Below are 21,826 nucleotides of genomic sequence, written 5' to 3'. Positions count from 1 at the left end.
TAGGGATTTCAAAAAGATGTTTGCTTGATTTCTTCTCCCTGATGGCGTGGTTTGGAAGAATGTCTGCATGTTCTTTGCGGGGGTCCCCTCAAAAGGCACGTTTCCTTTCTCCTCCCTGGACGGCATGGACGAAACCCGCCCGTCTCGTTTCCTGTGCTCCCCGGCCACACCCCCCGGCGGGGGCCTACGAGTCCCGACGTGCAGCGCACGCGCCTGCGCACTCCGGCCCCGGCCGCGGCGGCGCGTGGCAGGCTCCCCGGCCACACCCCCCGGCGGGGGCCTACGAGTCCCGACGTGCAGCGCGCGCGCCTGCGCACTCCGGCCCCGGCCGCGGCGGCGCGTGGCAGGAAGCGGAAGCTAGCGGCGGCGCCGCCCGGCCCCGCCCCGGCCCGGGCCCCGCCCAGCTCGCAGGGCGCGGCGCCACCACTGACGTGTCCCTCGCTCCCTCGCCTCGCGCCTCCGGCCGCGCCGCTGCTCGCGGGCTGGGCCGCGGCCCCCTTCGCCTCCCGGAGCTCGAGCACCCGGCGCCGCCGCCATGGGCAGTGAGTACCGCGGCCCCCGGCCCCCGGCCCCGCGCCGCCGCCGCCGCCCCGCTAACGCTGCTCTCTTTTCCCCCCGCAGTTAAGTTTCTGGAAGTCATCAAGCCCTTCTGCGTCATCCTGCCGGAGATCCAGAAGCCCGAGAGGAAGGTAGGCCGGGCGCCGCCGGCGGCGGGTCCCTGCGTGTGCGGGCAGAGCCCGGGCGCCGCCGAGGCTCCGCGCGGGGCCCCGGCGCTGAGGGACGCGGTGCCCGCCCGGGACCGGGCACCCGGGACAGCGCCCGGCCCCGCGCCGCCGCAAAGCCCACCGGCCGACTTTGGGGCAAAATAGTGTCCCCGGCGCCGCCAGCCCCCCCCAGCGGCTCCGGCCCGGGGTGCGAGCCCCCGCCCCGGGGCGCGCCCCTTCCCCCGCGGCTCCCCAGCGCCTGCCCCGTTGGCTCCCCATTGGTACAAGACTTCCTGAGCTCAGGGACTCATTTTTTTAAAGGTTTTATTCATTTTGAGTTTTACAATTTTCCCCCTAATCTTACCCCCCCCCCCAACGCGATCTGCCAGTCTTTACATTGTCCCCACGGTATACACTGATCCGTATTGAATGTGATCAGAGAGAAGTCACATCCTTAAGGAAGAAACACAAAGTATAAGACGTAACAAGGTCGGACAATAAGATGTGGCTTTTTTTTTCTAAATTAAAGGTGATAGTCCTTGGTCTTTGTTCAAACTCCACAGTTCTTTCTCCGGATACAGATGGCATCCTCCATGGCAGACCGCCCCAAAGTGTCAGGGACTATTTTTTGTCTCCTTTTGTGCTCAGTGCGGCACTTGCCACGAGAAGTTGCTTAATGCCTACTGATTGACTTTATACCAGTCTTACCTTGGATGAGCCGAGTCATAGGGAGCGGGGGAAGGTGAATGCTGAAGCACCTGAATTCCAGAGAACTAAGTGACTGATCCCAGATTTTCTGGCTTAATCCAAGTAAAAACTTTGTTTTTTGTTGTCATTTTTGTGGAGCAATTAAGTGACTTGCCCGAGGTCACATTAGTCAGTATCAAGTCTGAAGCCCGATAGAAAATCCCGCCCTCCTATCTCCAGGGCTGGTGCTCTATCCACTACGCTGCCTGGCTCAATCAAAAACAATGAACCCAAGTCAGAACCCTAAGTGCAGTGCATTGGGTTTTCATTCTCTTGACACTTGGTCGCTATGGTCAAGTCATGCCTTTCACCTTTCTTTTTCTTATAGGCTAAATGGAAATAATATTTGTATTGCCTCTTGGTATCTTAATGCTATATAAATGTGAACTGATTATCCAGCTGTAGCAGACCAGTTCTGTATTGTTTGACTAACATTAGTGAATTATTACTTATTCAATAATCAGTTTAACTTTCATTTCTAACCACAGTCATCTCCCATTGGTCTTAAAAGTTGCCCAAATAATTAAAATCTAATAGTAAAATCTCTTTCCTCATTAAGCTTTTTTTCCAAAACTTCTAACACATAGTAAAAGTAGCTATCGGATTTCATTTTTTTTTTATTATGGAGATTCAAAATGGAAGGTTAACACAGGGCATAATTTATCCTCAATTTGCCTTTCAGTCAAGCTTTGACCTGACATATAATTTAGTTCTAACTTTAAGGGAATTTAGCATTTTCCCTTAAAGTTAGAACTAAATTATATATCTTTACAAGAATCTCCATAAAAGGAACCATTTTAATAAAAGCTTGATGCCATATCAGTTAATCTAAATAATGTTGCCTATTTCACATTTACATTTAAGGACTTCTTTTGGGATTGAGGCATAAGAAGGAAGGGAGGGGGCAGATTCACCAACTAAAAGAGGTTTACATATTCTATCAAATTAAGTCAGAATTTCATTATTTAGGGACAAAATATGATTAAATATAGGTAACATTTCTACTGACCACAAAGAAGGGCATACCACAGTATGGACTAACAAATCATTATATCTTGACCATGAGTAGAGGCAGCATGATTCTGTAGTTAACATAAGATTATTTGAACCTACCAAGGAAAGAAGTCATCATTATAGACTGAGGGTGAAGGTCAGTCTGGATCAGAAAATTTTTAGAAAAATAAAATTTTATTTTATTCAAGTATATGGCTACTTAGCAGATTATTAAGCATTTCTAAGTAGTAGTCCTAATTAATATACAAAATGAATTTGTATTCAGTCTGTATGATAATGACTGATCTAGGTTCTCATAAGATGCTTTCTCAAGTAGGTTAAAACATTTTTTCCCTCCTTCCCCCAAAAGAAAGTTGTTTTCATTTTTAACTAGTTCATTTTTTTCCTATTTTCAAACTTTTTTCCAATTTTATGCATAGTTTTCAACAATCATTTTTTGTAAGATTTTGAGTCCCAGATTTTTTCCCCCTCCCTTACCTCTTCCCAGCTTGAGAGCAAGTAAGCAGTTATAGGTTGTACATGTCTTAATTATGTTAAATACATTTCCATATTAGTCATGGTGTGAAAGAAGAATAACAAAAGGGGGAAAATCACAAGAGAGAGGAAAAACAAAAACACAAAACAAATTTCAAAAATTGAAAAATGTATGCTTGGGTTTATATTCTGACTTCATAGTTCTTTCTCTGGATTGAATAGTATTTTTCATCATAAGTTCTTTAGACTTGTCTTTGAACAAAGGTACTGCTGAGAAGAGTTACCTGGTTTATAGGTAAGCATTAGGCCAATCCATGAATTATCACAAATTAAAAATTAGCAGAAATAAATGTAATTCATTTTTATTGTAATTGTGATAATCCTATTAAGTATTGCTATATTGATGAAAAAGTTTGTTTATTTCATTTGTTATTTTGTATTCAAAAAATAGGATTATGGATCTGATTTAAAAAATATTAATGATTTTTCAAGTCTAATCTAAGAAGGTTAAGGTAAATTTGTGTCTTCTCGTATGAAAGGAAAAATAAAGAATTTGATTTTGCATTTATTTTTATTAGACTGGTTACTGTGAAAAATATTAAAGCTTTTCGCTGCTGTTTTTCTAGATCCAGTTTAAGGAGAAGGTATTATGGACTGCTATTACTCTCTTTATCTTCTTAGTATGTTGCCAGGTAAGTTTAATATTTTGTGTGGTAAAAATTCATTTTAAAAGTTATGGGGGTAAGGGAGATTTTGGGGTGGGGCTAAGTATTGACTCTTCTCTTTTCCTTTCTCCAGATCCCTCTGTTTGGTATCATGTCCTCAGATTCAGCCGATCCTTTCTATTGGATGAGGGTGATCTTGGCCTCTAATAGAGGTAACAGACCAGTTATATGTGCTTTGTCTGTTCAGTGGATGATGAATTTAGCTGTAAATTAGAACTTTTTTTCTGGGGTATAGACAGTCTTTATGGGAAATGTGGATAGGAGAATGCAGTGAATAAAGGAACAATATGCCGCATTGAATAGATTTATAAAATATCCAAGTCAACACTAAGGCATTAAATTGTTTTGGATTGCATTTGTATGCAGTTTGTAATAACAAGATAAGACCATGTATGAGAGGGGTAAAAAATGCTGAGGAACAGGATGGATTTTTAAAATATGCCTGCAGAAGAGAAACGATGAAATTCCTACCTGTCTTCCTCATGTTTTGATAAGGTGGTCCACAACAGAGAATGTGTAATTTGTTTCTCAGCTGCATCTTTTTCATATCTATAGGTTATGCATATGAGTCTGAAATCTTGGCAATTTTTTGTGTGTAATCTCTACAGTTACATATGGTGGAGTTGGGTGGATAGCTGTGTACTCCTGCTGATGTATTTGATTAACTAGTTTATGTAAAAAAAATAGTTTCATATCAGTTGGTGGAACAGCTCACTTTAGTATAATGGGATGTAGAGATTTATTCACAATTCTATATACAATTGTATAGACACCCATCCCTGTCTCTAGGAACTATTTGAATGTTATCCTTTTAAATAACAGATGAAGAGGTAAACCTTTCTTATCTCAACAAAACCAGAATGAATCTGTTGTGGTGAATTTAAATGCATGGGTCTGCCTAGAGACCATGTGATTCTCTTAACAGAATGAGACATTGCCTGGCAGGATTTCCAGAATGAATTGGATTTGACTTTATAGTTAGTATTTCAGCATTATTTTTGCTTGGATTTAAATGATGTTACTCATGTATTTTCAAACCAGACACGTTGTATTTATATAACTTTGGTGAACAAGAATGAATCAAGCTTTACCAGTTCACTTTGTCCATGTTTGACATCCTTTCCTGCACATAATAGAAAATGTTTGATCTCCTCTATTGTCTTGCAGGAACACTGATGGAGCTGGGAATATCTCCCATTGTCACCTCTGGTCTCATCATGCAACTTCTGGCAGGGGCAAAGATAATCGAAGTGGGTGACACCCCAAAAGACCGTGCTCTTTTCAATGGCGCCCAGAAATGTAGGTGACATCAGGAATAATGTTCTAATTGAGAATATAAAGTCAATGGGAAACAAAAGTCTGAGCAATCTGTGCCTGTTTTTCTTTTAAGTTAGACTCTAGTCTTAGGTTTCTAATGCCTTCCAGCATCACACCACTCCCAACAGCTTGAATAGAATGTAAATGGATAAATCTGTTAATTTAAATTTAAAGCACCAAAAGGCATTGTACTTCTGGTTTGTGTGGGGGGAAATGTTTATTTATAGAGGAATGAGCCCGGAGTTGGGAGGTTTTGTGGTGTTCAGTCTCTCTGACTCTCCATAACCCCATTGAGGCTTTTTGCAAAAAAGACACTAGGGTTTGGCATTTCCTTCTAAACTGAAACAAACAGGGTTAAGCGACTTGTGCAGAATCACACAGCATGGAAGTGTCTGAGGCAGGATTTGAATTTTGGGAAATGAGGGAGGTAGGAAGACCTGAGTTCAAATCATCCTCAGATACTTATGTGACCTTGAAACAGATGTCACAGTTGTTGCCTCAGTTTCCTCCATTGTAAAATGAGGATAACAGGAGCACCTGCCTCCTAGGGTTGTTCAGAGGATCTCATGAGATATGTTTAAAGGGCTCAGCAATGCCTGGGATGTAGTAGGCACTTAATAAAGACTTGATTTTCCTATTTTAACTGCCTAAAAAAGACTATCCTCATGAGTAGCTCATTTGTAGTCGGCATTATCACAGCTGTTATCAGTACCAAACCACAAGCATGAGGGCTTGTACTATTGACAGGTATATTATTGGCAGTTAGAAATTCTGTTACTATCGTTTGGCCTGCATGTATATATATATAATTTTTAATTATATTTTTTTTCCAACTACATACAATGGTATTTTTTAACCAATCCTTTTTTTTTTTTGAGTTTTACAATTTTTTTCCTCCCTTCCCCCAACAGAAAGCAATCTGATATAGGCTTTATCTGTGGCACCTTTTTAAAGTATATATTTATATGTGTTTGTATATGCATATTTAGATATGAGAGTATAAGATATACATTAGACTAGAATTTGGAATTAGAAGATAATAGATTTAAGTTTTGACTATAATACTGACTAGAGCTGTGGAATTAAAAAGAAATTACATGACAGAATAGACTGGAATTGAAACCATAGACCTGGTGATCTGTCTAGTACAATGAAAGCAGTAATAGTGTGCTCATACCGTTGTTTTCTAACAGTGCAAATATAATGATGTTTGAGTTAAGTTAACTTTGTAGGAAAGAGAAATTGAAAAGTAAGTTGTTATCTCTTAAAGAGTAAGTTTTTCCCTTTAAAAACATTTTATGTTGAAACTTAGGAAAGGAATATCGTTATTTATCATGCTTAATTGCCCTGTGATTAAGCTTGAGTTGAAACCACAGGCCCATATTATGGGCTATCCAGTAGCCAAATGATCTGAGAGCCAGGCTTTTGGCCTTTGCTTAGTGACTTCCCAAATAGCTTGGGATCAAGAAGACCTGAGTTCAAATGTGACTAGATACACATTGACTGAGTAACCTGGGCAGGCCTTATTGTCTCTGTTTGCCTTTTTTTCCTCTACTGTGAAATGTGGATAATGGGCCTCCCTCCCTCCCGTCTAGGGCAGACAATCAAGCACTTTGCTTGATACCAACTAAGCACAACATAAATGCTTATTCCCTCCCCTCCTAACATTCATGAGTGACATTTTACAGTTATAAAATACTTAGACAAATGTTTTCATTTTAACCCATGGCCCTAGAGAGTAGATCCAATGATGTCCCACTTTACAGAATATAAACAAAGAGGATAAATGATCAGGGTAATACTTGGCAGAGCCAAGTCTAGAATCCAATTCTTCTGGTACCTGATTCAGTGCTCTTTGTTCTAAAGCAGGTTGTCTCCACTGGTTTGACAGCAGGACTCTGTATAGTATCTGAAATTTCCATACACCTCTGTACTTTTAATTTTTTTCTTTACTACTTCCTTAAATTAATTTTCCTTCTGACTAACAAAAGTGAAATTAGACACTAGGATTGCCTTTCTTGGAAAGCATTCTGTTAACTTTTGATTCAACAACCACAACGATGGCATGCTTTAAAGCTAATAGCGGAGGAATGGTTGGTTACTTTAATTTAAATATTTGAGCTGCTACTATCTTCTTTGACCACCCTTATGAACTGTGATCCCTTTGGTTTACAGTATTTGGCATGATCATTACTATTGGCCAATCTATTGTGTATGTAATGACTGGAATGTATGGAGACCCCTCTGAAATGGGTGCTGGGATCTGCCTCCTGATCACCATTCAGGTAATAAATTTGCTAACATGCAATTCCTTTCTTCGTTCCCTTCCAAATGACCTTTCATTCTCATCATTTCCAAAAAGCAAGTCTCAGTAGTATAGAAAGGGAAGTCCTCTGAAGACCCTGCCTGCCCTTAGACCCAGATGAAAAGGAAGGTTCCATTAAGCCAGGACAGTGCCTGTGATGAATGACATGGGATAATCTGTTCCTGATTGTTGTTTTCTATTTACTATTGTAGCTCTTTGTTGCTGGATTAATTGTCTTGCTTTTGGATGAGCTCCTGCAGAAAGGTTACGGTCTGGGTTCTGGTATCTCTCTCTTCATTGCTACCAACATCTGTGAGACCATTGTGTGGAAAGCATTCAGTCCTACCACTGTCAACACTGGCCGAGGTAAAAGCCCAATGTTCACCATTTTCCTTGCTTTTCATCTCTTGAATAGTTTTAATGTGCATTCTGCATGCCCTCTTCACTATTGAAAATTCTTTCTGTGCCAAGACAAGTATTAAAATAATCTATATTGAAGCCGAGGGCTTTTTCAAATAATATTTCTCAGTGCCACAAGAGAATCCTTTGACAAATTAGATTTTAATAGCTACGTAACCATAGCTGTTTCATCAACTCTGTGGGACCCTACTGGAAGCAAATAGTCAACAGTTAAGTGTCTTGTGTCTGTTGAATGCTGGGATATCATCCTTGCCTTATTCACAATACTCTTAATTAGTGAGGCATGAAACAAATGAACCTCTTTTTGCCAAGTAGATTGTGTACTGAGGAAAGTCTTGAGTGGAGAAATGAAGGTCAGGTTCAGCTAATGAAGAGTTACTTCTTGGATTTTAAAAATAGATTTTCATGAGCTCTGAAACAGATTGACAAGTATGGATGGGGGTACAGGAAAGGTAGTGTGTTTTAGAGAACAAGGATCGCATATATAAACCACAAAGAAGTTTATGTTCCCAACAGTAGTACTAAACTTAAAGGGGACGTTATGTCAGGCTGACATGGGGGAAAGGAGTTGGAACAGGCAGTGGATGGAGGGGAGGTCTATAAAAGTGGGCAAAAAAGAGGGGAGTCAGCTTGAGACCTTGTATAATATTGTTGTAGGAGTGAAGGGAGGAGGACTTTGAAGACCAGGGTGTCTGAGGAACTGGAAGAAGCACAAGATACGGTGGTGCTTGAGGAGTTAGGAGGGCCTTCTGTGAAGGAAAAAGAGGAGCTGGGAAGATGGCAGCTCGTTAAGTCGTGAAGATCTTTGGGGGTAGAGGGTTTGGTTTTTGGCACATTCACTTAGGAGTGTTGATAAGGCATCAACAAGTTTGTTTTAGCTGAAGGTTTGGATTGAAGAAAAGGTGAGGTCAAGGATGAGGAGAGGGATGTGGGAGCCATCTTATCTACAAGTGACCACTGAAAGCATAATGGAAAAGTGGAGTGGATATGGTTAGTGAAAATGTAAAAGGAGAGCCACATCCCCTTCACACACACACAATAGAGAATTGAACTAGTAGAGTAAGAAAAGCTGAAGGTGCAGTGGGGCAGTTGATAAGAGGGTATTAGACTGGGTTGAGCTCAGGTCTCTTTAATAGTCTGTGATTCAAATTTTTTTTTAAAAAGTAACAAGCATAACCAACTACAAAGGAGGTAGATAAGAACTGATAAAAGACAATTGATTTTGCTTAGTAGGAAATCATTTCGGTGGAATAGTAAACATGGGAGCCAAATCATCAAGAGGAAATAGATGGTGAGAAAAATAGAAGCAAGCAGAAGTAGACAGACAATCTTTCAGTCAATAAGCATTTGTTAAGTGCTTCCTTTGTGCCAGTCCCTCAGTTAAGTAAGTATTAGGGACACCAGGAACAGCCAAGACAACCCCTCCTCCCTTGGAGCACCGAGGTTTACAACATGTGGACAGCTGTGGACTTACAGGATGTAGACAAGACAGATTGGAAACAATCTCCAAGAAAAGGCATCAGCATCACGGAGTACCAGGAAAGCGTCCTTGCCCAAAGGTGGAGATTTAGCCGAGATTGAAAAGAAGTCAAGAGGCAGAGACCAGAAAGAATAACAGTATCATTGGATGGTAGAGTCTGTAGAGAGGGCAAGTTGTAAGAAGACTAGAAATGTAGGAAGGCCTTTAAAAATCAGACAGGAATTTATCCTGAATCCTGGAGGTAAAAGGAGCACCACCTGGGAAGTGACCAATTGAAGGATGTATTGGAGCAGTTGTGAGAAGTTGTAAAATAGTCAAGAGGTGTTGTAAGATTAAATGCTAACTAGCTGTGGAAGTTTGAATAAGCCAATTCTCTGAAACTTTGTAGAAGTGGCCCAGGGACAGAGTGAACCTGTATTGAGCATCATGTACTTGTGGAATTCAGTCCACTAACACTATAGAAAAATACTCGTGTATTAGTTGTAAACAGAAGAACAAGGACCTAGTGAACACAGGAAGTACAAAGAAAAAAAGAAACAAATGAGTGACAGAATATTTCCAAATATTCCACAAGACTTTTGACTTAGCAATTTCTTAAAGTGTTTTTTTGGTACTTTTTCAGTTCCTACATTAGAAAGGAAAGTTTGAGTTGTGTAGGAGAGCTAGCCAGTAAAGCTGGTTGAATCTTCAAGGTAAATTAACAAATACTTATTACTACACACCTATAATATGCAACTTTGTTTCAATAAGAAAAGAGGCATTGGTTGCATAAGACTTCTGAGATCTAAAGGACTTGCCTTAAATAACAGGTTACTTAAGTAGATGTTTTCCATTTAGTACCTTAATGCCATATACCAAGTTCACATTTCTGAGAATGACACATGAGCAAGGAAATTTAAGTCTCTGCCAGTAAATCTGGGGATGGGGATGATTTCCATTTGCTCATAGTGAGATACTTGTTCCAAAAATATAAACTTGCAGGTAATTTGCAGGAGCATTTGTATGGGGCCATCCTTATCAGATAGGTTGGGGATCCCACAGTCCACAGGCACCCTAAAATGGTTTTGTAGAGTGTTAAATCATTAACTTCAAACAAGATTGAAATGGACCTTTTAGGTCAATTTTTATTTCTAGTCCAAGGATTTTCTTTTTCTGAAAGGGGGATTTTTAAAGTTGATTTTTCTGTTCAAGACCCTTTTGGTTACTAAGCAAAAAACTAATTTCTAGGTCATATGAGTTATCTTAGAATGGCATCTGTTTTTTTTTTCCTTTGACCACAGCAACTCCAGTTCATGGAGCTGATATCATATGGAGAAATAAAATTCAATCAGTATTTTGTGGGGAGGAATATGCATTATATTACTCTTTTTTTAAAATTAGGTATGGAATTTGAAGGCGCCATCATTGCATTGTTCCATCTGCTGGCTACACGAACAGATAAAGTTCGGGCCCTTCGAGAAGCTTTCTACCGCCAAAACCTCCCCAACCTCATGAATCTGATCGCTACCATCTTTGTATTTGCAGTTGTTATCTATTTTCAGGTTAGTTCAAAGCTTGCCTTGGGATTCCAGTTGTTTGGGTATTTAGATTGGGTGGCAAGTTCTCGTGGTACATTCATGAGTGTTTCAAATGAAATCTAAGAACTTCATTCGCAGTTGGACTTTTCCAGTTGATGTATAAGGTTTGAGGTCAGAGGGGATCAATTGAAATTTGTGGGTTTTTTTTGAAAAACCTCCTTCCAATATCAATCTATCTGCTTTGTAGTTCTTAATCTTAAGAGAGTTTCCTGGAAGCACTTAAATGTTGGGACTTGCAAGAATCACAAAGCTAATCCTTTTCAGGTGGTTCTTAAAATCTAGGTCTTCTGCTTTCAAGGTGGACTCTCACCAATGTCATTGCTACTTCTCAGGTAAATATTAAATAATATGAAGCCAACTTTTTTATCTTAGTGCCAAATTTGTATTTACTTATGTACCCCAAATTCATCATTACCAAGAAATAGAAATAATAATAATAATAACAATAATAATATATTGCCTAGTAATATTAAATTTTGTAATATTGAGAATATATCTATATTGCCTAAATGGTTGAAAAATGAAAAATACAGTCACTGAACTGAATTTTTGAGAGTGGTATGACTATTTCAGTTAGAGATGTGACTTAATTCTCTCCCCTTCTCTCCTGGTAACTCACTGTCACCTGCTATTTTTGTTTCCTTAAATAAGCCTCTATACTCAGTAGTCTTAGCTGTGAAATGAGGACTTGATCTCTTGAGATCAATAAGGTTATTCCATCTCCAGATAAGTCTGTGGTCATAACCTCCATGTAAGTAAGAATCCTGAACTGATTTCTACACTTTTATTTAGATAGTTTTTTGAATTACATATTTCATCTATAAAAATTTCTTGAAGGAATTCAAGCTAAAAATTAGTTGAGGAAGACTAACCCAACTAAGTGCCATCCTTCACCCATAGGACAACTAGCTTGGTGAAGGAATAAAACTTGGTGGTTAGGACAAAACAGGTTTCAATTATAGAACAATTCCACTTTCAGGTGTGGGTCAAGTATCTGACACAAACAGCAAGAAATAAGACAAGAAAGCAGGGCATTCAGTTGGAGATACAGCACAAACCTTTATTACAGTGTTTTTTCACATTTGGCATAGTAATTGGTTTTTTAAAAAAATACAATATTCTTAATATCAGTAATTTCCATTGATTGAGGCACTTGTTATAACACAGCTTTCATTTCTTTACTATACCAAGTGATGAGTGCATAATATCTATTAAGGCCCTAATATTTGGGTTATATATATGTGTGTCTGTGTGTGTGAATTCTGAATTTTCTGATTCAGTACTTCAAATACTTCTACTGCTGAGATTTTGATAGTTAGATTTGTGAGAATGGCAAGATGACCCCTAGGTTTATTGCTTTACACTTTGCTGATATTGGTAACAACCATTATTAATGATTTATTAAGACCTTGTTTTACAGAGTGCTATAGACATTGAGAGAAAGTAAAAATACAAAACTTCTAAGGTAAAATCTCAGTTCTTAAAGACCCTGAGATAGGTAGGGAGTTTTAGTTTAGTTTAGTAATCAATTCTCCTACCTGAACAGATAATAAAAAAAATTCAGAATGCAAAGGAGCACTATAATAGACACATTGAGAAGCACAGAAGAAAAAAATAGCTTAATAGGATGCCATTGACCTGAGACTGGAAAGGAGAGGGTTCTCAGAGACCCCCACAAGCCTTGTTAGCATGATGGCAGACTGTGGGGTTGGGCAGCATTAGAAGACTATATGACTAGGTTTCAATTATAAACATATTTTTGAAGTTATTGTGTGTAAAGTCACTATGCTAGTTCCCCAGTACTATCTCTGCTCCTCATTCTCTCCTTTCCTTCCTTCCTCTCTTTCTTCCTACTGCAGTACAAGAAACTCTTGGCCAAAAGGTTCTCATGTATAGCTGTGTCTAATAAATATAATAATATAAAAATGAAATGATCAAGGACAAATATGCTGTTTGACTTCTTAGGGCTTCAGAGTTGACCTGCCTATCAAATCAGCACGGTACCGTGGTCAGTACAACACCTATCCCATCAAGCTTTTCTACACTTCCAACATTCCCATCATCCTTCAGTCTGCTCTAGTATCAAATCTGTACGTCATTTCCCAGATGTTGTCCGCTCGCTTCAGTGGCAACTTATTGGTTAGCCTGTTGGGCACCTGGTCTGTAAGTATTATGTCTCAACATACCTTTTTATGTATGTGAACATATTCTTTGGCTACCTGCCCATTGAAAACAATGACTTTTTAGTGCTCTAAGTGGATATCTGATTACATATATTGCTAAAACAATTCAGTGCTTTGAAGTAAGGGAGGAGGAGATCTCAGTGACTTTTTTCCCCACTATAATTGAAATTTCTGATCAAATTATGGTGGATTTCATATATCTGTTCTGATTTTTTTGACTGCAAGTTTGAATACTAAGATTTATCTAAATGATGTTAACTTCTTATTATTGTCTTTAGGATACTTCTTCTGGGGGTCCAGCTCGTGCTTATCCAGTTGGTGGCCTTTGCTATTACCTTTCACCCCCAGAATCCTTTGGCTCTGTTCTAGAAGACCCTGTGCATGCAGTTGTGTACATAGTGTTCATGCTAGGTTCATGCGCATTCTTTTCCAAAACATGGATTGAAGTCTCAGGCTCCTCAGCCAAAGATGTAAGTGGAAGTAGAATTGTTACTTGATATTATATAGCAGGAATAAACAATAAAATGTATAGTATTTTATTTTTTAGTAGAAAACTAGTTTGCTGACTAAGCATCTTAGATACTCTCAAGATCCAGGAATATTATATTCTACAAATATTACAGCTAGGGGAAAATAGATAACCCAAGTCACAGTTTAGCTCTTTGCTCAAAGCAAAACTCTGAATTAATAGTGGATCTGAGAAAAGAAGTGAGATTTATAAAAAGGATATTTGTCAGTGGACTTCTATAGCAGTTGAGTTTATATTAGGTTTGTTATTGTTAGTTTACAGTATTCTGAATGATCAGATCACTAAACTAAAACTTCCTACCTTGACTTTTGTTCGTGGGTGAAGCTAATCTATTTTTTCCTGTGATTGGGTGGTATGTAGGTTGCAAAACAGCTAAAGGAACAGCAGATGGTGATGAGAGGTCACAGAGAAACTTCCATGGTCCATGAATTAAATAGGTGAGCAACCATTTTATACCTATCATAGACATTGACTCTGCTAATACGGAGATGATCTGAAATTTTTTTTCAGTTGAGCTCTGATCAACTAGTCTCCATTTAGATTTCATTCTTAGATCCCATCTTGATGAAAAAGTGACCTTGTATTCTTTTTTTTGCAAGGCAATGGAGTGACTGCATTCTTGAAAAATTTTCTAGTGGATAATAGACTTTGGTCTATCCTAACAAGCTAGAAAGTCTTTTGTGTGTAGGCCTGATAATGGATTGTATTCCTGTCACCCAAGGACTTACGTAATTAAGTTCATTCAGGCTCCTCACCACAGTGCCCACAGGTGTGATGCATTTTTTTTTTGCCAGAGTAACTCCAAAATTGTTGCTGAGTCACAAAAGAAGATTCAGTCTCCATCTGTGGAGAGATTATCCAATGATGATATCACAGATACTTCTGTATTTTTTTTCCCAGAATAGATAAATTTATGGATTTTAAATTCATGAACCTGGGGGGCTATTATTTTAATGTGATATCTTAGAGAATACTTAAAACTTGGCATCTCTGGCTCCTTAGACCTTATTTTTGTTACACATCCTGAACCTGTCCTGTGGCATAAGAAATGAAGATGAATTCAGTTCAGTTTAGCCAAGTTAAACTACAGAAGAATAGGCTGTATGTTGAATTTTTTTTTGATGAGATCAAGGAAAGCAAAGTTGTTGAGGATGAAAGTTAATACCAAGAAAAATCAGGTCTTATCATTTCCATTTAACTCTTCCATTTGTTACTTTTTCTTCTCCTAGATACATTCCCACAGCTGCTGCATTTGGTGGACTGTGCATTGGGGCCCTCTCAGTCCTGGCAGATTTCCTCGGAGCTATTGGATCTGGAACGGGAATCCTGCTTGCTGTCACCATCATTTACCAATACTTCGAAATCTTTGTCAAAGAACAGAGTGAAGTTGGCAGCATGGGGGCTCTCCTATTCTAAACTGTACCTCTTCATGGACCACGAAGAGGGAGAATATTCTTGAATTGTCCAAGAAGAGAAAAGAAATAACCAAAATCTTGTTACAAGAGCTCTTATTGAAGGAGAGTTATATATGCCATGGGATAAGAACTTTAGTTTTATTTTCTTTCATTCCAACCTTTTTGTATCATATGGGCACTTTAAAGTGCTGGAGAATGTCCAAAATCTTGTTTTTAATCCTGGCATTAGCAAAAACAACTGTAGAAATGGAATTTTCTTTATTTGACATTTGTCCCCTGAGTTTAATTGATGTAAATGATTGATAGTTTTCCAAAGAATCATCACTTTTTTAAAGAATTCTTCTGCTTTGAGTTTATGTCTTCTCAGCCCTGACTGTTGCTGTACTAGTCACAATTTCTACCACCCAGAAGGGACCTATGAATCTGGTTTTAAGCACAAACATCATTAAAACTTAACTAGTTCATACTGGGAGTGGGTGAGAGGATTATGACTTTAAATCCAGGGGGATAGAAGGAAGCATTCATTATTATATTGAAATTTTTACCAGAGGGTGTGTCTCTTGTTTCCAGATAGAATGATTATTGTTTTTCCATTTAAAATGAGTCTAATCAGGGTAGCCTAGCTTTTCCAAGGGAAGAGAAGAGTAGCTTGCCTAAGATTCAAATATGTAAACCACAACATTGGGAAGCCTAGGAAGTGGTACTCTTTTGGTTGTCATCATTGGCTAGACTCATGGACCATTGAGGACTAAAATAGCAGAAACTCCATGTCCTTGCTTCCCACATCTCGATTGCCTTTGCCTTTGAAAAGTCCAGAATTCCTTTGCTTTAAGAAGTTGAGCCTAGCTGGACTAAGCAATCAGTTTTTTTCTCTCTGGAGATAGGTTGAAAACTGATTTTTCTAGAAAAGCCTTTCTAGCTCAGAGCTGTGCCTGAGAACCCTCTAAGTGATATTTACATATTCTGATGCTTCCAATTTATAGTTCTAGTCATCTTATATCATTTTCCCTGAATCTTCCACTCCATCCCTTTGACTGCCACCTCAAAAGAAATTTCCAAAAAGGAAGTATTTTGGCAAGTAATTAGGCATAGAAGAAAAGTCACCCAACTTTCATAGTCAGTTCCATCATATTATTTTATAGGAAGGTTAAAACATTACCATACTTGTATTTTTAGACCTTTTTTAAAAAAAAATTGTACATGGGACCAAATACAAACAGTGTGAATGAAAAGGAACAAGGGAATTAGGTTCTCTAATAAACCAGTATTGCCCAGTATGGGAAAAGGGATAGATTTAGGTAGTAAGATCAGGATTTTTAAAATCTACTTTTTTCATATGTTGGTCCAATATTATTTTTTAAGTCTTAAAAGTGATACCCAAAAAACTGTTAATGTCCTCAACTACCAAATGGGTTGCAGGAAGTAAGAAATTTTTACAGTTGGGGATATTTAAGGAGAACCTGAGACATTAATGTAGGAAGGCACAGGGACAGATATTTTGGCAAAGTTCATTAGAGTCTGTCTGGTTTGTTGAACTAGGAAATGAAGAAGACTTTGAAGTTTGGTGGCACCAGATTCCTCTGAAAGAGAATCTGGTAGCAAGGAAAGAACCCAAGACTAGAATGTGCTGTTACAGCTGTTATGCCCCACCCTTGCAAAATAAATTAACAAAGGAATAGTGGTAGTCTGGTGTCCTGGAATATGGTGCTGTACCTAAGATGAAGTGGGCTCAGTGGAGTTTAGCCCATTGATTATAACTGGTGGTTTCCATGTGGGAACTGCTGCCTCAGGTAGAGTGATTTATACATAGACTGTTTCCAAGGTCTCGGTGCAGTTTTAAGCTACCAGAGTTTAACGCTTTTAATATAATAAAAAATTTAATATATTAAAAGGATTAAATTTTAATAGCTTAAAACTGCAGAGGCTTTTGTATTTCAACTAGCTCCAAGTCAGGTCTGATTTCTACTAGAAGAGCAATATTGTTAACTTGTGTCTAAGGTCTCAGACTCTTGAGACTCTAAAGAGTCTCAATCATTTGGATTTGATTTTGTTGTGGTGGTTGGGTGTTGAATTGTTGAAAATCCCAGAACCAGGTGGTTGACTTTGATGATCCAGAAGTGAGTGGGATCATGGAATTCTAGAATCAGAGTAGGCTTTTGCAATTATCTATTGCATTTTAGAGAAGAAATTGAGGTTTGAAAAGATGATATGATTTATACAAGTTCTCTGAAAGTTCACAGATCCAAAACAAGTTGAAAAATATCCCGACTTTTGTAGTCCACAGTACTATGTGATCATGTCTAGGCCCACTTAGGAATGGGGGAGTGTATCTGAGAGACCAATCCTTGCCTCTTCTCTGCAGACATTGAATTCTCTGCTTACTGCCATCTGTTGCTAGAGATCTTTTCTTTATCCCTTTCTGTCTCTGCCCATGCTATACAGCAGGTACCAATCATTGAGGGTGCAGACGTGGAATGACAGCTATCCTTCAAACCAAATAGTTCAAGCTTTTTCTTTGGTTTAAAGATACTCCTTCATATACACTTGAACATTAGTGGTACCATTGTCTCTGCCATCTGCAAATGACAAAACAGCTTTACTGCCTTCTTTGCCAAGTCTCCAAATCTTTGAGGTTGGGGCCTTGTGGAGTGAACAGTAGGCAAACAGGCCAACACTCAGCCACCTTTGAAGGTTTATTGAAAAGGGAATGACGGCATAACAGAGGAATGGAAACAAGCCATGAATAAAGAAATGTTTTACAATGCCACATGTTTATGTTCTCTTTGCTTTTGTCCTGTTCTTTCCAAGAAGGAAGTGAATTGCCGTCTTCAAAATAAATATTGGTTCTTGGAAGCTGCCTTCTGGCTGGTTTAGTATCATAAGCAAGTCTTGTGTGTTTATGGAGTCTCAGTTCTTCAGTTTCTATTTTTAAAATGACTTGTTCATTTGTTTCCGGTGTTGAACTTTGGTTATACTGAATCAAATCACCTCTAGGGCATCATGCCAGAATAATGAATACTTAATACTTTTTACTTTAATGACCTGCTTTGGATGATTCCAAGGCAACTTTGAGCCCAGGTTGAGTGATGGAATGAGGCAGAAAAGACCTCAGAGATTATATAGTTTTGGCCCTTGGCTGAAGAGAAAATCATTCTTCAACATGTTAGGGTCATGAATATTGCACTTGAATACTTGTGATCAGAACTCGACACCTCCCCAAGCTGCTCCTTTCTGCTTTTACACTACACTAAGTGTTAAGTTTTTCCTGTTAGAAATTGGGAGCCATGAAAAAAGTCACGTAATTGTGAGAACAAGGCGATGTGTAGCCTTTAAGCTCTAGAGATGTGAGCTCTTTGGAGCTGGTTTTCTCCAAGGCCAACCAATCCTACTCTTGATTTCACTCCAAGAATCAGTTTAGAGTTGAAAGGAACCTTAATATAATCTGTACACCAAAGGAATCCCCATTATGATATACTCAGCAAATGGTCAGTAGATTAATCTCATTCCCTTTTTATGGCAGGATTTCTAAAGGAGATGTTATACACAATTTACCTTCATTCTAGTAAACGTCTCATTGCTATGCGTGTAGAAAAGATGGAAATGAATAAGATGAGAATACAATCATGAATTTATAATTGACAAATTGTCCAGATTCCAAGAGTCATTAAGGTTCAATACCATGTATCACAAAATCTCCAGTGGGAGATTCTTCTAGGGATCCATTGGTTTGCCTTTGTGCTGTGACCACTTTTATTAATGACTTGGATAAAGCCATAGGTAGCATATTTATCACATCTACATCTACACATGGTGTAAGACTAGGAGGGAAAGATAACTGTTTAGGATCCAAAAGGATCTTGAGAAGTTGAGCAGTGGGCTGAATCTAACAAGATACAATTCAACAGTTATCTGTAAAGTCTTCCACTGGTATACAAAAAAAAAAAAAAATCAACTTCACAAGTATAGAATTGGGGGTGAAAGTGGAGGCCAACATTTATAATGAGTTCTCCCAAGATAGCCCCCTCAACAACTTAAAAAATGTGCCAAACTGAATTCTGAGTGGGAAAGTTACCATTGAGTCATTTACCAACCCAGAGCCACTTAGGAAGACAGGTCTATGGATACTGGATTGGGGGGGGGGGGCAGGGGGCCAGAAGTTCTATGCAGTAGAAATGGCACACTGAACACACCAAAAACTTAGAGGTCCTCAGATTGAGCCATGAATGCAGCATATAGGCATAAAGAATAGAAGAAAATGTGAAATTTTGATTAAACAAGTGACCTAGAAAATAGATTGAAGAGAGGTGATTTAAGAATTATTGCATTATCTGAAAGTCATAATCCAAAAAAGCCAATCAAATATTAGGAAAAATTCTCAGATATTTTAAAAGAGAAGGACAAAGAAGAAATTGAAAAAAATCCTCTGGCATCTCCTGAGATTCCAAAATGAAAACTCAAGAATATTATTGTCAAAATCCAGAGCTTCCAGGTCAAGAATAAAAATATTTTAAAAGTCCAAAAGAAATAAATGGGGAGCTATAGATGAGATCACACAAGATATAGCAGCTACAACTGCTGATATTCTGAAAGACAAAGAAGTTAGGATTACAACCAAGAATGACCTATCCATCAAGACTCCAGGGGGAAAAAATTATTTAATGAAACTGAGGACTTTCAAGTGATCCTGATGCAAAGACCAACACTAAATAGAAATTTTGATCATTCAAATAGAAGACTAAAAAGAAGTATAAAAAAATAAACATGAGTGAGAAATCATAAGGGACTAAACAAGGTTAAACTGTTAACATTCCTTTATGGGAAAAATGATACATGTAACACCTAATAACTTTATCATTATTAGGGCAGTTAGAAAATGTGAGTCATCATTCAGCTTTTCTGGACAGCAATCTGGAATTATGCCCAAAGGACAATAAAAAAGTGCATATCCTTTGATCCAGCAATACCACTACTGGGTCTATATCCTGAAGAGATCATGAAAAAGGGTAAAAACATCACTTGTACAAAAATATTCATAGCAGCCCTGTTTGTGGTGGCAAAGAATTGGAAATTAAGTAAATGTCCTTCAATTGGGGAATGGCTTAGCAAACTGTGGTATATGTATGTCATGGAACACTATTGTTCTATTAGAAACCAGGAGGGATGGGAATTCAGGGAAGCCTGGAGGGATTTGCATGAACTGATGCTGAGTGAGATGAGCAGAACCAGAAAAATACTGTATACCCTAACAGCAGCATGGGAGTGATGATCAACCTTGATGGACTTGCTCATCCCATCAGTGCAACAACCAGGGACAATTCTCCATCTGCAATGGAGAATACCATCTGTATCCAGAGAAAGAACCATGGAGTTTGAACAAAGACCATTAATTATTTTTTTTTGCAAGGTAATGGAATTAAGTGATTTGCCCAAGGCCACACAGCTAGGTAATTATTAAGTGTCTGAGGTTGGATTTGAACTCAGGTCCTCCTGACTCCAGGGCCAGTGTTCTATCCACTGCACCACCTAGCTGCCTGTTACCTTTAATTATTAAAAAAAAAAAAAAGAAAAAACTCATTAGGGGCAGCTAGGTTGCCTCAGACACTTAATTACCTAGCTGTGTGACTTTGAGCAAGTCACTTAACCCCATTGCCTTGCAAAAAAAAAAACCCAAACCGTTATCTTATAATGTAATTTTGCTGTCTCTTATACTTTTATTTTTTTTCCTTAAGGATATGACTTCTCTCTCATCACATTCAACTTAGATCAATGTATACCATGGAAACAATGTAAAGACTAACACACTGCCTTCTGTGGGGTTGGGGGGAGGGAAGCAAAATTAGAGAAAACATTTTTAAATTCAAAATAAATAAAGTCAAAAAAAAGGACAATTATAAAAGAATAATAATGGAGGAAAATAGACAATTAGTGATCAAAAACAAATGTGAAGAGTTTGAACTCACTCATAAAATAGAAGCTAGAGAATATATTAGAAACTATAATTTGATGTATTATTTACAAGAAACCCTCTTGAAACAGAAAGATACACACAGTTAAAATAAAAGACTGGTACAGAATCTACTATACTTCAGCTAAAGTAAAAAAAAAGTAGAGGTAGCTCTCAGATAAAGCAAAAGCAAAGACATGTAATTTTTTAAAAGATCAGAAAAACTGCATTTTACTAAAAGAAAAAACAATACCAGACAATGATAATATCAAGAATACTGAATATGGGGGCAGAGCCAAGAAAGTGAAATAAAGGTAGGAACTACCCCAAGGTTTCCCCCAAACCACTTCAAATACCTTTAAATAATGACTCTAACCAAATTTTAGAGTGGCAGAACCCACAAAAAGACTGAGTGAAATAGTTTTCCAACCCAAGACAACTAGGAAGATCAGGCAGGAAGGGTCTGCTGCACCAAGGTAAGCAAGGAGTGCAGAGCAGCCCAGACTGCAGGAGCAAACCAGTCCCAGCGATCCAAGAAAAGACAGCAGGGCGCCTGGGTCAGTGGCAATGGTGATGGTTTCCAAACCCCTCAGCCCAGAGATTGTCAAGGACAACTTGGAAAGTCAGCAGGAAAAATCTGCCTCACCATGGTGAGAATGCAGCACAGTCCGGCGCAGGCCTCCCCACTGCAGACCCGACCCCAGCAGACCAGGAGCCAGCCTCGGGAGCCACTGAATCACCAGAAGTGGCAGCTTCTGGAGCTCTCGGCCCCAAGATGCTAAGAAAGTCTAAAGGAGATTAGTCTCTGCTGTCACTGAGGCAAGACTCTGTTTCTTTACCCATATTCAGATCTGGGTCACAGTCTGGGACCCCAGTCCCAAGAAGAGGAGCATAAGCACAACGGAGATTATGGCACAGTGGAACAGGGACCCTCCTCAAAGTTCCAGGACAGAAAGGAGATCTTATGGCCAACCACAGTTGGCCATAGACAG

General features: G+C 38.9%; 1 protein-coding gene across 1 annotated transcript; it reads left to right on the top strand.

Annotated features, from left to right (window-relative positions):
• The first annotated feature begins 435 nt into the window (after window positions 1–435).
• On the top strand, window positions 436–17,657 carry SEC61A1 (SEC61 translocon subunit alpha 1). Its single transcript, XM_074198422.1, has 12 exons — window positions 436–542; window positions 622–689; window positions 3,566–3,631; window positions 3,738–3,816; window positions 4,832–4,963; window positions 7,157–7,266; window positions 7,499–7,652; window positions 10,567–10,727; window positions 12,729–12,926; window positions 13,225–13,416; window positions 13,836–13,912; window positions 14,705–17,657. The coding sequence occupies exons 1-12, from the start codon at window positions 536–538 to the stop codon at window positions 14,889–14,891; spliced, it is 1,431 nt and encodes a 476-aa protein (XP_074054523.1). The 5' UTR covers window positions 436–535; the 3' UTR covers window positions 14,892–17,657.
• The last annotated feature ends 4,169 nt before the right edge of the window (window positions 17,658–21,826 follow it).

The sequence above is a fragment of the Macrotis lagotis genome, chromosome 8, assembly GCF_037893015.1.
Source record: "Macrotis lagotis isolate mMagLag1 chromosome 8, bilby.v1.9.chrom.fasta, whole genome shotgun sequence".
NCBI classification, from domain to species: Eukaryota; Metazoa; Chordata; class Mammalia; order Peramelemorphia; family Peramelidae; genus Macrotis; species Macrotis lagotis.
The sequence above is the reverse complement of the archived record's forward strand: the minus strand, read 5'-3'. Positions and strand labels throughout refer to the sequence as shown.